This window comes from Arvicanthis niloticus, chromosome 15 (genome assembly GCF_011762505.2).
Source record: "Arvicanthis niloticus isolate mArvNil1 chromosome 15, mArvNil1.pat.X, whole genome shotgun sequence".
Lineage (NCBI taxonomy): Eukaryota > Metazoa > Chordata > Mammalia > Rodentia > Muridae > Arvicanthis > Arvicanthis niloticus.
Window position 1 is genome coordinate 15,768 of NC_047672.1, and position 16,115 is coordinate 31,882.

General features: G+C 41.7%; 1 protein-coding gene and 1 long non-coding RNA gene across 2 annotated transcripts in view; one reads left to right on the forward strand and one right to left on the reverse strand.

Annotated features, from left to right (window-relative positions):
- Window positions 1-209: 209 nt before the first annotated feature.
- The window catches only part of LOC143434488 (zinc finger protein 431-like), a 63,741-nt gene continuing 47,835 nt past the window's right edge, over window positions 210-16,115 (reverse strand). The window contains exons 4-6 of the mRNA XM_076913221.1: window positions 7,561-7,736; window positions 3,095-3,158; window positions 210-1,228 (exon numbers count right to left, since the gene is read on the reverse strand). Of these exons, the coding sequence (XP_076769336.1) occupies window positions 1,180-1,228; window positions 3,095-3,158; window positions 7,561-7,736 (289 nt within the window). The 3' untranslated portion in view covers window positions 210-1,179. The remainder of the gene's footprint in view (window positions 1,229-3,094; window positions 3,159-7,560; window positions 7,737-16,115) is intronic.
- On the forward strand, window positions 7,652-15,185 carry LOC143434489 (uncharacterized). Its single transcript, XR_013103954.1, has 4 exons — window positions 7,652-7,784; window positions 12,513-12,575; window positions 13,161-13,256; window positions 14,120-15,185. It is a non-coding gene; the product is annotated as an uncharacterized LOC143434489 (long non-coding RNA).

Consider the following 16,115-nt stretch of genomic DNA (forward strand, 5'->3'; position numbering starts at 1 on the left):
TATTTTCTGTAACTATTTAATTGGGCCCAAACCTGCTGACAGGCATTTTTAACTATTTAGGTTAGGAAAAGGAATCACAGGGCCCTGTTATTTTATTAGTTTGGGCCTATGACCCAACCTGCGGGCCCTAGGTTATTCGTGAGGGATGAGGAGGATTGCAACCTGGAAGAACGGGCGAGCGAGAGAGAGAATGGACTCAAGGAAGCAAATGCTTGTCAAGAGTCATATATTTGGGCACCAAGTGCTTATTTATAATACATTTTTCAAAGGGAGGGGGTAAGAGGGATCCAGGTGATGGGAAAGTTGGATCCAGGTGATGGGAAAGTACAGAATCTTCTGGGCCTGTGCCCTAAAACAATGGCGGTCCAACTGCCTACTTCAAAAGATACGGTACACTGCTTTACATCTAAAAATCTATTTGTAACTATCAAACAGAACCTTGTGGTTGCTAGGGAGATGAAGCTGCAGGAGACATTGTGCAGGTGGGGAGAAGTAGGGGGTGAGGGTAAGAGGCAAGGGTCCTGGCTTCTGACATCTCCCCCTTCTCTGTTTAGATGGAGAGGGCATCCTGTGATCAATCCCAACTACATGAGTTTAGAATTTGGAGGTCAAATTGTGGGGGGGGTCTTAGACGAGTTCATAACCCCAAGACATTAATGTGAGACGAGTCACGTTGATGGTCAAAGGCTTTAGGCTATCGACAATGGGCAACATCAAGGGACCCCGAGGTGGGTGAAAGGAGGGTAAGGACCCTGTCTTAGGCTATGTAGGCTGCATCCACTCCCAGCACCACGCACTCCTTTCCAGCTGCATTGGGTGGGCCCCTGGGAAGTGGACCTACAATAATCCCGTCATTGGGCTAACTCACAGCCATCCTAATCCCTGTGTGAATGTCTAGGTTATCAGCCATTTGTCATTTGGGGTATAATATTGTCATAATGGAAGACTCCCCGATATTAGAGGACCACATCAAAGGCAGGCCTTAGTTTAGAAAAAAGCCAATTTTTGTTGGGATGATCAAGAGGCCAGGCTCCCTAGCGAGAGAAACGAGGGCAGAGCCAGGTATGCCAGGAACTTTTCTTGAGGGTGTGGAAGTCTAGGGGTCAGCCATAGGGGGAGGCAGGGGGCTGGCAGCTGCGCCTGTCTCCGGCAGAGTCACTTCTGGATCTCCCTCAATCTTCAGTTGATGGTAATGAACTTCAACCGGCTTCTTGATGGCAGCATCAATCTGGTTCTTAACAAAACTTGTGAGACGGTTAAAAGCCCAAGGGCCAAAAGACAAAAGCAATAAAATACCAACAAAAGGTCCTAGTAAACTAGGCAATAGGGTAGTAAGCCAAGGTGAAGTAGAGAACCAATTTTGATACCATGACTCTTGTTCTCTGGCTCTTTTTCTTTCCTCTAAACTCTTTTTGACCTTGTCCAGGCTATTTTGGACAAGGCCTGTCTTATCAGAGTAAAAGCAACATTCTTCTCTGAGGGCTACGCAGAGACCCCCTTCCTTAAGGAAGACAAGGTCAAGTCCTCTCCTGTTCTGTAACACCACCTCAGAAAGAGAAGCCACAGAGTCCTTAAGGTCTTGTATTCCTTCTCTCAAATTATTTAAATCTTTATCAATGAGAGACTGAAGATGGGCATAATGATTATTGGAGGTGACTAGAGAAGCAATGCCTGTTCCTGCGCCAACAGCGCTGATTCCTAATATGACAGACAACGTAAGGGCTGTCAGAGGCTCTCGTTTGATCCTAAGAGAAGGACCTTGATCTAGAATATTAAGAAAAGACTCTGAGTCATGAATAAGAAAATGAGGAAGAATGGTAACAACTACACAATAATCTCTGGTCCTTAAAAATTCAAAATTGGAAATATATAATGTCAATCCAGTGGCACAGGCAAAATATGTACCATTGGATGCAATGGTATATAAAAAGGTATTATTTAAAATCAATATCTGATTGCAAATAGGGACCAAATCTTGGGGGGGGGGGGAAGCATAGAGGGCCCCAAAAGGCAAAGGCCCATGCCCGAAATGGAACCAAGAGTGAGACCTCTTTCAGGTGAAGTGGCCCATAATAACAAATTGCTATTATCAGAAAAGAAGGGAGGGGTAAAAATAGCTATTCCCTCATAAAAAGGGAGAGTAGGTGAAAAACAAATCCAACATTCTCGATATTGATATTCACTGGTATTATGAATAGCTTCAAGGGAGGCATTTGCCAAAGAAATAATAAGGTCAGCAGAATTAGGAGGACCCGCAGGTATAGTGGGCTGGAATAAGGCAACCTGGGGGGAGGTGGGGAGAGATAAAATGGCTGGAACAATAGTTCCAGGCCTGGTGACGGGCTTGGCTGGTGGCCGAGGGTGCTGTAGGGCAGGATTAGGGCCCACAGCAGCAACATTTTTATTAGGGATACTCTTAAGGAGCTTAATTCTAAAAATGAGTCCCGGGTCTGAGTGAAAAGGTCGAGCATTCTCTTAGACGTAGACCCCATTCATACCCTTGGCCTGTCCAGTCTTTACTCTTTCCTACATCCGTAAAGGATATAAGAAGAGGGACACACCATTTGAATGCACACCAGGATTTAAATGGTTGGGCGGTCTTAATTCCTAGTTTATCCTATAAATATGTATGTAGAAACTTTCTCCTTAAAGTGATATAATCCCAGGAAGAATGGGGTCTCCAATATGCATCTCCTGTGGTTTCACAGCCCCAAGATGCACAATAATAATCAGAGCTATAGCCACATTTATAATTTTGAGAGCGATCACGGTGAGTAGGTCCAGGGCATACATAAAGGCCAGATGGATCATTGGCCAAGGAGACTCTCCTATCAAAGGAATTACATCCTATAAGGTGGCCATCATAATTGGGGTTAGGTGCATCAACAGGCTGACTTTGGGGCCAATAATGAGAGGGGGTCCCCCAATCTGCACTGGCTCCCAGGGCAAGAGTACAAAGATCCACCTCTAAAGAGGGCCATGAAGGCTGGGTTCCAAGTGAAGAGCTGGAATTAACAATGTCTCCTGCTTGATTTATTATGACCCAAGTAAAGTTATAAATCTGATATGGGGAGTGTTGGGATTTAATACTCACAGTTGGATAAATCTGAAGTATGAGCAGGAGGAGTAGGAGAAATAAGGCAACTGGATGCATCTTTCTGAAAGGAAGCACAGTTAAGAACCATTCTCAGGGAGTATCCCTGGGGTAGAGTTAGCCAATTTTAGTAGTCTTTCTGGTAGCCATCTGGCATTTTGTTCCTTTGAATCATATATGCACGCGTGTCCCTTCCCCCAGATAAGGACTGGGTCAGGACCATTCCACTTTGTCAATGGATCTTTCCACATGACTTTGGCATAGGAGTCTGCTGTAGTAGGATGCCAGAACCTATCTGCTGCAGACTTTCCTTTTTCATCAAGGGTCAAAAAATTAAGAACAAATAGTGCATGATTTAACAAAATTTTATGATTCCCCTTTTGTGGGTATAAAATGCCCCCTGAATGTTGTAATTTTAAGAGCATGTTCTTTAAGGTCTGATGTGCCCTTTCTACAATGCCCTGTCCTTGGGGGTTATATGGAATACCAGTAACATGTTTAATATTAATCTGGGCACAGAACTGTTTAAAGGAGACGCTGGTATTATGGACATCCTCAAAAAAAGCATTTACCAAGGAAATAATGAGGTCAGCAGAACTAAAATATCAAAAGCCATAATGGGACAAGCTAACAATGAGCAAACAATCATCTTAAAATGTTTGCCTCAGATTACTATATAATCTGTAACAAGTATGTCCCATTAGTAAGGCTATGATGGACATGATTTTAGGAAAACTTTTTGTTATTAATATATTTTTCTCTTTATTATTATTATTAATAATATCACCAAGCAATAGCATTTCCCTTTATAGAGATCACCTAGCAGATCTCTATAGATCTACGAAAATGTACTGTCTTATAGTGATACTATATAGGCAAATAAATAACTTTTTAAATCTTAATAATAACTCTATAAAAATTCTTAAAATTATATCAATAATTGTTAATTATTTTTATTATTGATATATTTATTGTTATTATTATTATTATTATTATTATAATTATATTAATATACCCAAGTAATAGCACTCTCCTTTGTAGCAGATCTCTGTAGATCCACAAAGATGTACTATCTTATAATAATATTATATAGGCAAATAAATGACTTCTTAAATCTTAGTGATGACCCTATAAAAACTTCTAAAATTATATCAATAATTATTAAGCTCTTTTATAACAAAACTGTTATTAAATCTCTCAAACATAATTAAACTATAATAAAAATTCTATCAATCTCCCGAGTATTATCAATTAATTATCTCGAGAGAAATAGTAACTGAATCTTCTCCTGCTTTTTTTTTTTTTCCCCACAAGACATGGTATGGGAGAGACGGCAGCAGGACTCGAACCCACACACCAAGAGATGGTGCACCCTCTGCGGGTGGGAGCCTTAAGGGCTGAACCACCGGTGGTTTGCTGAATCTCCTCCTGCTTAAAGCACATTTCAAGAGGTCATAAAACAATTAGCCTAAATTACTAAAAATTCCACAATTTATTATAAATACCAGAACAAAAAAATATTATCTAGATTTATCTATATAAAACTTTACTAATTTCTTAAATTATAATTTCAAACTTTCTGCAAACCTATAAAGATAAACAGGTGATAAATGTCTAGCTAAATAATTACTTCTAATGGGTATTCATGTAAACATTTTATGTTGTAAACTTCTATTTCAATTTATGACTTGAAATTTGGTGTGAACTTGTGATGAACCTTGTAACATGTGACCATGTACTCTGAAAGATGTATAAGTTCTGAGAGCAAAAAGATAAGAATTAGTTAGTTAGAATGGTCAGTTAGAATAGTGAGTTAATTAAATTAGTGAATTAGAAATTAGCGAGTTAGGAATCAATTAATTAGTTAAGACCCCATCACTTAGAATTTTACTTTGTTAGAATCTCTTCCTCTCCACTCAGGACCTTTTCACGTTTCCCCTCAGATAGCTTTTATAAAATATTTTTTACACTTAATAAACTCCATAGCAACTTTTTTTTTTAAATGTCTTTTTTTTTCTGTGACCCAGCAGTTAGAGCCCAGCAGTTCCTGTTGAGATAGAACAAAGCCACCTTGCATAATCTTCTGTTGTTAGACTACAGGTGTTAATCACCCTAGCCTGCAGTCTCTTATCCTCAGTGTTAGTATTCCGAAGTTTTCCTATCCGAGTCACTTGGCACCATTGTTGTTGTTTTAAGAAGTAGTCCCACGCAGCTCAGAACAGACCACTCCAGACCATGCGGTTCCAAGGGGGAGAAAGTTTATTCAGGGGAAAGGGCAAAGGTGGGGAGAGAAGAGAAGTAGAGGCCAGCCATGACTACGTGGAGAGAGAGAAAGATGGGGGAGGGGACAGAGAGGCAAGAGGGTAAGAGAGGAAGAGAGCAAGAGAAGAAGAGAGGGAGTAAGAGAGAGAGGAGGGGGCAAGCAGCCCCTTTTATAGTGGATCAGGCTACCTGGAGGTTGCCAGGTAACTGTGGGGAGGAGCATACCTGGCTGTTGCCAGGTAACTGTGGGGAGGAGCATACCTGGCTATTGCCAGGTAACAGGGGATGTGGAGTTTAGACGAAATACTAACACTCAGAAGTTTTTAGGATAGTTCTCTCTCTCTCTCTCTCTCTCTCTCTCTCTCTCTCTCTCTCTCTCTCTCTCTCTCTTCCCATGTCGGGGCTGGGCTGGCCCCCAGCAGGGATGGTCTTAAGAAGTTTATTGTAAAGGTGAGGAAGTTTTATTGTAAAGCCTCCTGAGGATGTACTGCCTGGTCACCTGGCTGCTCAGACCCAGGGCTCAGAAGAGGAAGCAGGCACAAGGCAGGAAGCGGGGGTGGGGGGTGGGGTACTGCAAAGTCTGCCAAGACTCAGAATCAGAAGCTGTGGGTGTCTGTAAGGAACCTGTGATCGGGTAACAGGAAAGGCTAGGTGGAAGGAATCTGGAGGAGAGGCAGAGAAACAGCAAAGGACCAAGAAATGTGAAACTTATTTTCTGGAGATGGAGAATGTCTCTCAGCTCACGAACCTGAGAAAAAAAGGCAGTTTCGCATATCAGAAAGAGAGAGAAGGTTGGAAAGGCGAGCATGGGGAGGGAAGCAGAAGGTGCCCTGAGAGAAGGCCAGTCAAGATTGTGAAAGCAGCGGTTTCACCCTGAAGTTCAAAGGCTCTGGGTCGGGGAAAGCAGCCTGCTGCTGTTGCTGCTGCAGCTGCCTAGGGAGCTCAGCCCCTGTGAGAGAGTGACAGGAAAGATGAGGTGCTGAGGATCAGGTGACGAGGAGGAGGGATACAGGGCAGAAAGCCGTGAAATCTGTTCCTGTAGGTGAAAGATCTCTGTCAATTCATGGACCTGGGAAGAAAGTCGGGCCTTCATATCAGAAAGGGAAGCAGACAAAATAGTAGGAAAGGTCAGAATCGCAGGGATAGGGAGTGTTGCAGGGGACCAAAGAAACCGGAAATGGTGTTGTGGCTGAGGGAGACGCTTCTTTCACAAACGTGGCAGAAGCTCCAGGATCCAAAGGCTGTGATTCAGAAGCAGCGGAGAGCGCTGAGGCAGAGCCCGCTGAAGCTGAAAGGATGGGGGCAAAATGTGTCAAGGCTGGAACCTCTGGAAGGGCAGAATCGCTGCCCGCTGAAGCAGCGGCTGGGAGAGCAGAGGAGCTGCGATCGCGGTGGCTGTTGGGAGTGCAGAAACGTTGTGCGCCAGATCTGCGATCTCGGCTGTGGCTGGAAGACCAAAAACGCTGCATGCAGGAGCGGGTCGAGGCGGCGGCTAGGGAGGGGGATGGAGACAAATATCGAAAAGCAGCATAGGGAGGGCATAGAAGCAGAGGCTTCCGAAGAACAGGATTACAGTAGGAAGTTTGAGAGTGAGAGATGTAAGGGTCGCCAGTGGCTAGAGGCACATATTGTGGGGGCAAAGGAGCCGCGGGCACAGAACTATGACAAGGGCGCACAGGCGAGGCCAGGGGTGAGAAGAATCCAAAGCCGACAAATCAGGATAAATATGAGGAGAATCGGACGAGGAGGGAAGCTGAGACTCATGAGGCATATCAATAAGTGTAAAAGGAACAGAGGCCTGAGATGGCAGGTGGGAGGAACCAGCGGAGCCAGGGCATGATTGTGATAAGCAGTATTCTGCGACCAACAAGAGCTGGCGCTTACCCAAATCTTTGTCTGCATCCTCAATAATGTCCCTAATAATACCCCAAAATGAAAAAATTGTTGGATTAACTGCACCATCACCTTCACATTTAATTTTTTCATTTAGTTCACGACCCACTTTTTGCCACTTCTTAGGGTGTATGATAGGACCGTCAAGCATAAACCAAGGACACTGTTCATCAATAAACACAAAGAAATCAATAAGATCTTTTTTCTTAACCCTAATTCCTCTCTCTCTGAGACTCTGTTTGAGGTCCTTTATAAAGGATGCCTCCTTCGACAATGAATGGCCCATTCTTATGGGACAGAATGAAACTTACCCCGAGGACAACAGGTCACGGGCGATGATCCTGTCTCACTCAATATACCATGCGCACGCCTTCTTCTGCCAAAGCTCCGTCCTGAGGAATCCGTGCCTCGAGCCCCAACATTTGGACGCCACCTGACCCGACCTGCGGGCCCTAGGTTATTCGTGAGGGATGAGGAGGATTGCAACCTGGAAGAACGGGCGAGCGAGAGAGAGAATGGACTCAAGGAAGCAAATGTTTGTCAAGAGTCATATATTTGGGCACCAAGTGCTTATTTATAATACATTTTTCAAAGGGAGGGGTAAGAGGGATCCAGGTGATGGGAAAGTTGGATCCAGGTGATGGGAAAGTACAGAATCTTCTGGGCCTGTGCCCTAAAACAATGGCGGTCCAACTGCCTACTTCAAAAGATACGGTACACTGCTTTACATCTAAAAATCTATTTGTAACTATCAAACAGAACCTTGTGGTTGCTAGGGAGATGAAGCTGCAGGAGACATTGTGCAGGTGGGGAGAAGTAGGGGGTGAGGGTAAGAGGCAAGGGTCCTGGCTTCTGACAGGCCTATTTTAAAATTTTCTTTCACTAGAAGACAGCATTGGGTACTCCTGGTACTGGAGTTGCAAATCGCCATGTGGGTGCTGGCAACAGAGCCCACCACAGTCCTCTGAAAGAGAAGCTAGTGCTCTTGGCTGCTCATCCATCTCTGGTCCAAACCATTTTTTACATGATATGTTCAGTAACTTTACTATAGTGTGCAACAGACATTACCACCATTCATCAGTAGATCCCTTTCATCTTGACCTAAGATGCTTCTGTTACTACCTCCAGTCCCAAAACACAGTGTCCTATTTTCAGTCTCTCTTTAGTACTTGAAGTATCTGGTCTGAGTGGGTTGGTAAACTGAAGTATCTGGTCTGAGTGGGTTTACAAACTGGCGCTTTTTCTTAGCAAATTTTCATAATTATGTGGTTGCACTTATTAAATTTCCTAAGTCTAAATAATATTTCATTGTGCCCTCCTCAGCCTTGAGCAGACTGAACAGACCTTGCATGCCACACAGGACCTTAACACCTAGGTGAAGTCAGCCTCTTTGTTTACACTTGAACCTAGAAGAACCTAGAAGAACAGACTGCCTGCTGAGCCTGCTTTGTGACATGATCCAGCTGAAACAAAGGACTGGTTCAGTGTACCCAGACATTGTGCTGTTTAAAGTATATTAAATAGAAGGCTGTCTGTGTGTGTGTATGTGTGTGTGTGTGTGGTATGTGTGTGTGTGTGGTGTGTGTGTGTGTGGTGTGTGTGTGTGTGTGTGTGTGTGTGTGTTTCATTTGTGAATCCAGAGCATTTTGGTGGGTGATGAGGATTGTGTGCTGTTGCCACCAGCAGGGTGATTTGAGTAGTGATAATTATGATATTCAGCATATGAGTATTTGTCTACATAAAGGTATATTTACAGCATGCATGTAGAGGGCAGAAAATGTTGGATGTCCTGAAACTGGAGTTAGAGAGGGTTCCAAGCTTCCTTGTGGGTGCTGGATACTAAGCTTTGGTCCTGTGCAAGAGAAGCAAATGTTCTTAAGTGCTGAATCATCTCTTCAGCTCCAGTATTTTATTTTTTCTCCCCAGAAGTTTAATTATGAGTTTTAGTTAGCATACAAACTCATGGGATTTATCACAGAATTTTCATGCATATCTATCATTTGTTCATGCCTCCCTCCAGCTCCTACTCCTTTGTTCCAGTTGATATCTGTCATGGACCCCTTCTGCTTCCACAGTATTAAATCTGAATATTTTCTAGTTTATCTATTTTTTTTGTTCTTGTGCTTTTCATACCATATCCAAGAAATATTGCCAAGTCCACTGCCAAATAGTCACCTATTTTTTCTTTCTAGAGCGCAATAGTTTTGGTTTTATGTTTAAGTCCATTTTAAAATCAATTTTGAATTACTATTTATATATAGTGTAAGCTAATGGTCCACCTTTCTTTGCATATGATATCCCAGTTTCACTAGCTCTCTTCATTTAAAAGAATGTCCCATTGTATTTCTTCTGGAGAAACCCCTTTAACTACAGATGAACCTGGATTCCACTGTACTTAATGTCCTCAGTTGTAAGTAACTAAGTAGAAAACTGATGGTTAAGGTAAGGGAAAAGGCTGGGCAGTGGTGGCGCATGCCTTTAATCCCAACACTTGGGAGGCAGAGGCAGGTGGATTTCTGAGTTCAAGGCCAGCCTGGTCTACAGAGTGAGTTCCAGGACAGCCAGGGCTACACAGAGAAACCCTGTCTCGGAAAAAAAAAAAAAAAGTAAGGGAAAAGGTCCTGAGAAGAGAGATAGGAGTGGTCTTAAACCAAGCTTATCTCACCTTATCCTTGAGCAGCCACAGATTGCTTTCTCTGAATTTGTGTCACATGAGCTATGTCATATGACTAAATGTGCACACCAATTAACTCATTGTATATTTGTTTTAGCTAACAAATTTTTCTTGTAACTCTAAGTGAAGGTAAGGTAGCACTTTACATCTGGATATGATTACAGTAATTGGATTGATTAAACATCACTCAGAGGCACTTGCACTTACTTATTTTGGTTATTGGTGTGTTTGAGATAGGCTCTGGTTGCATTGCTAGCTAGCCTCTATTGGCTTGAACTTAAAACAGATTTGTAATTTGTTTTGAGGCTAAAGACTTATAAGTTAACTTTTATCCTTTGCTTTATCTCCTTGAACATAGCACGGTTATTGAAAAGGCTAAAGTTCTCTACCCACTAATTTTGTTCTTAGGTGGCTCTTATTTGTATAGTTTATTTTTTTGTGTCACAGTTGTATTTGTAAATTGACTGTAGAGTAAACAAAAGTGTTGTCATAGTGGAATACAGTTGCTCTAGCCAGTTGCTTCTTGCCAGGGTTACTTCAGTCCACTTCACAGATTAACTAATGTGAGGTTGTTGGTATCAGGCTCCGGAACCCAGTGGCATCACATCTAGGCAACCCCCACATTGTTGCTAAGGCAACTGCCATACATTCCCAGAATCCACCTGGCTACCTCACCTTTACCTGGGAGAGGATATGTCACCACCCATATAAAACAGGAGGAACCCCCTGACCTTGCTCTCTTCTTCCATCTTCTTCTATTTCTCTTCCCCCACCCCCCCACCCCGTGTTTGCCCTATCTCCTGAATAAACTCTCCCCCTTGGAACTGTTTGGTCTGGTGTTGTGTGTTCTAAGCTGCATACAGACTGGATATGACAACAGTCTTCAACCTCTCAAAGCTCACCTCCTGGGACTTACTTCCTCCAGCAAGGCCATACCTGTTAATCCCTTCCAAATAGCACCACCAGATGACAAGTGTCCAAATATCTGAGTCTGTGGGGACATTCTCATTCATTTGACTGCATATAGTTACATTTAATGACTGTGACATACACATTCACAGAATTCTCAAGTCATTTGCTTTTAAAAGGAGGTGTATAGATTCGGAATTTTGAACCAGTAATTTTGTAATAGGAATTCCTTTGACTCTTAAGGGATGAAATCTTTAGGACTGGCAAATAAGCTACTTAAGGAGAATTTAAGAGAAGCATGGAAATTCTGGGCTTCATAATGAGGACACCACTGAACACCCTTGCACATGCCTAGAGCAAGTTTAGAAGCAAAACTCTTCTGTCCGCAGAATTAGTAATTTATTCTCAAGGCCTTTTACATATGCCACCTAAAACATATAAATTGTCTTTCTCACTCCTGTGACTTAGCTGATAACGTCTGTGTATCTTTACCTATCTTTCATATATATATATATATATATATATATATATATATATATATATATATATATAGTCATTAATACAAATGTTGGAAAGAGAAACCAAATCAAAGGTCATTTCAAAAACTAAGAGTCATGTGTGTTGATAAAATATGTTTTAAAGATTCTCATAAACCTTACCAAAGCCAATTTGACTTTGATAGTGTATGTAAGGCTTCATATAATAATCTTTGATATAAACTTAGATAATTATAGAAAGCTATGTGAATATTGTATTTATGAATGATAATGCAGTGATAGCCTAACTTGTAGCTAGAAAAATTTGACTTTGTGCCTCTTTGGATCTAACAATGACTTAACTGGCTTACTAGTTAGTCCCTAAGCCTGAAGCTTGAGACATGACAGCATTTAGTAATCATGGTGTTGTATGGCACAGTGTTGCCTTACGAATGCCAGTGTTTTTTGTCCTCTGCCCCCACTCCCTTCTCTTGTCTGTCTGCCTTTACCCAGTCTGCAGGCCTCACCCCTCTCCCTTCTCCCAATAAACACCCTTATACCTGACCTCTCTCATGTAGTAATTTTTCAAGAGCACATCTTGGCATGGGGCTGCAGTAATACCCCCTTGCTGTATTATATTTCAGCCTCATGTATTAAATTTGTTACAACAATAATCAGCCCCTTACGATGTGTTCTTTTAATGAACTTCTTGGGGGATGCATTTGTATGGCAAATGTGTTATTCTGTGTGTGTGTTTGCTTGAGTGGCTAGCATGACACGGTTTAGGAGCCATTTTAGGTCAGATGATAAAGGGAATATTTTAGTAGATTGTTTAACTAGTTAGTGGTAAAAAAAAAATAGGTGATAGTAATGTTGGATTTATTGATGTTTTATGCAAAGTGAATGTTAAGTGTTGTTTTTCAGGAGGGCATAGATTCTTTCTCCATCAACCTCTCTGACCAAGATGAAAAGTTGAAAAGTGTTTACATATGAGGCTTAAATTGTAGGGAGGATGTTCTCTGGACAGATTGAACTGATAAAGCAACCTGAGAATAACATATTTTGATAAGGTTTATTTGGCATTAATCTTTTGTCTTGTGTTAATTGGACATTTAAATTTTCAAATTTCCTATTTCCCTTGATAGAAGATCAATGAAGAGTACATTATGGTATAACATTGACTTATTTTTTTCTCCCCATACAGAAGTTCCACACACCATGAGGCAGTGTTGTAGGAAGCAAGCAGAAAATGATGGCTGGGAAATAGGTGTGTTTTAATGATTAAAGATATTTACATGTCTAGATAATTTTTGTTATTTTTATGTTATGATATGGCTTCAGGTATAACATGTGACTTTATACACCAACTCTGTATTTTCACTGTTCATAAACTCTAACCCTTAAAGTTTACTTTACTATCAAGGATTTTGTCCTGAGGAAGTAGATATTCTTGCACAGAACAATTTAATATATTTTAGTTTATCTCAGCATTGCTAGAAATACTGAGAATTGGGGAAAATATATAAGTATCTAGTACATCATGTTGTCAGTTAATCATCTAAATAGAGTAAAACATTTTCTTTTTATGTGTCAATTTTTGAGAAAATACAGTGAACATATAAAATTTTAATAATCAGTAAAAACAAATCATTTGCAGTTTGGACAACACATACCACTGTTGTCACCTGTAGCTTTACTTTAAAGACATGATAATCAAAACAGTGAAGCCTAATTATTTTAGGGTTAAAAAAGTGAGACTGTATTTATAAATCTATCAGGGGGCTTTTAAGTTAATTGTGTGGCAGGGAGCTGTAACTGTTGTTTATTGTCTTGCCTTTTCTTGGTTGATTAGGAGGAGTACATGGCTGCCAAGATCCAGATGCTGGAGGAGCAGTTCTGCTATGCAGCAGGATGGGACGCTGTCTGAAATATTTAGTGGAATACAGAGGTTGAGTACATTTAACTTTTTTGGTGCCCAATTTTATTGTGAACTTTTTAGGATTAAGGAAAAAAATGTTTTAATCCTCAATTATTTATAGTCTGTATTATTTACTTTTCTGTTGCTATAAAAAAATACTATGACCAAGGCAGTTTATGGAAGAGATTATTTTGGCTTGTGCTTCCAGAAGGATGAGACTTTCATGGCAGGGAGCTGGGAGATCACATGTTAAACCCCAAACATGAACAGAGAGAGTGACCTGGAATTGAGGCTAGTCTGCATACCATCCTCAGAGCCTGCCTCTAGTGAGGTGTTAAGTCAACATCAGGGTTCAGATATTTGAGCCTATGGTAGACATTCTCATTTAAACCACTACATTCCACTCCCAGGCCCCAAAGGCTCAGAGACCATTGTTATAATTCAAAGTGTATTCAATCCTACTTCAGAAGCCCCCATAGTCTTCCACAGTCTCAATAAAACCCCGTGAGTTTGAATAGTGAATTAATTACAGCATATAATGTCACAGATATACATTACTATTCCTAAAAGGAGGAATGGGGGCATAGTCAGAAAATGCTGGACCAAACAAGACCGATAATGCAGCATGTAATCACCGAATCCCCAGCTCAGCAATTCCCAGCTGTGGGGCATGACCCATCTGAAACCTGATATTTACATGACAATTCATGACAGTAGCAAAATGACAGTCATGAAGTAGCAAAGAAAATAATTTTATAGTTGGGAGTCACCACAACGGAAGGAACTGTATTAAAGGGATACAGTATTAGGAAGGTTGAAAGCCAGTTCTCTAGCTTAATATCTGATGTCGGAGGGCTTAGCTGGCTCCAACCCTCCATCTTTTCTGCCTGCAGAATATATTTCTAACAGGCTGGTTCCACTCTGAAAGCTACTCTTCCTGGCAGATGTCTCACAGCTTTGGTGTCTTCAACATCTTGGAATCTGTAGAGTGACCCAGGCTTCACTTCATGGATCTTCATGCAGCAACTCAGGATTAGGATTGGCCCTGAGGTCCTTTGTGGTGCATGCTTGTGATTTTCCCAAGAAAGGATCTGATGTTCTTTTTTGCTTGAGAAATGGTACATACACAGCAGAAAACATTTGGTTTTGCCAAAGAAGTCAGGAGAGGGCCAGATTGTCAGTCTGGAAAGGGTATCTCTAAGGAGCAGGCCCTTAACAGGACTGACTCCATATTTGTAATAGGAAAGAAAACAAGTTTGAAGTGAAGTTGTTTTGAAGTGCTGTGATAACCAGAAGTTGTTTTGATAATCAAAAGTAGTTTTGAAAACCTTATGAATCAAAATATTTGTGCATTAAAATAAGTTGTTTTGAATAAGTGTGATAACCAGTCATAAGTGTGATAACAAAGTCATAGCCTCACAGATAACAAGACACATCTGGTTATCTGCCGTGTATGTCAGAAGTAACCCTAATTCAAGCATAAAAAGGAGCCCTTGGCCGGAGCACTTCATCACACTGGTAGCAATGGTTACCCAGCATGATCCTCCTTTCAGGCCTCCTCTGTAGTGGAGAGCCCAAGCACTCTGCAGCATTGATCATCAAAGAGCAGCCAAGAGACTGAGCAATCATCAAGGAGACAGCCAAGAGACTGAAGCCTCTCACTTTGTGGTCAAACACTCTCTGGACCTGAGCTGCTGGAAACCACAGAATGCCCTTATCTTGGTGGTCAAGCACTCTCCCAACCTAAGCTGCTGGAAACTACAGTCATAAGGACTCAGGTCTTATAACTCATGAATAGTAATGTACTTACTGCTGTGTTTATTTCTTCGGTAATTAACAACTTACTATTTGTGTTTATTGTATTGATATTGATAGAGTCAATGCATAGAAAATGTGGCAATACCTCTTGTTACAATAGCTTTAGCATTGGTGATAATATATTGTTTGCTGTGCATTATTAAAGAGCATTTAAATATCAAACCTCTGTCTCTGGCATACTGTCTCTCCTCTTGGGGAACTGACCATCTCACAGTCAATCCTGTATATGATTCCTGAGTGGAGAGGACCTGTCATTCCTCTTCCCACAGGGACCCTAAAATGTGCCCTTCCCCCAGGCCTGAGAAGGCCTGCAAGTCTTTTACCACAATAGATCAAGCAATTGTAGGACCTAGGAGAGGCATTGCATTACCAGCCTTAGCGCCTTGGAGCAGGCTACCTGAGCTAAGAAGAATGGACTGCCTGCTGAGCTAGCCTTGACACCTTCCGAACTGCTATCTCCTTGCCCAGCCCCTGGGCTGAACCGAGAAGAGATTCTGGAGGGTGGGGCTTTCCCTTTATATGTGAAAGCCAATTATGAAATTTCAGGCCTTGATCAGAGAACTTTGTCTTGGCCTCATCTCTTCTTGACCTCCGTCCCCTTTCATTCCCAGCCCCCCTTTCAGGTGAACCCAGTTGATTTGTGGCCGCGGGCGGCTACACTAAAACTTTATCACAACCTGCTCATGACAGAAAACATACTGGGCTCCAGACAGTATCACTTAATTACCTTTTTGTTTTTGTTTTTGCCGTCTCTTCTATCAGCTCTATCTACTCTTCCTGGGACTAATCTCTGCAGTGGTTTAGTAGTTTGTCTTGTGGGTTGATGAAGATATCTGGAAATTTTAACTTATGTATAGTTTTAGCTATGCACTTCCTGTCTGAAGACTTATCTATTGTGATGGTTTGGACAGGAATGGCCCCCATAGGTTCATGTGTTTGGATGCTTGTCCCATAGGGAGCTGCACTATGAGGAGGTGTAGCTTTATTGGAGTATGTGTGGCCATGTTGTGTGGCCATGTCACTGTGCAAGTAGACTTTGAGGTTTTAATAGATGTTCAAGCTACGCCCAGT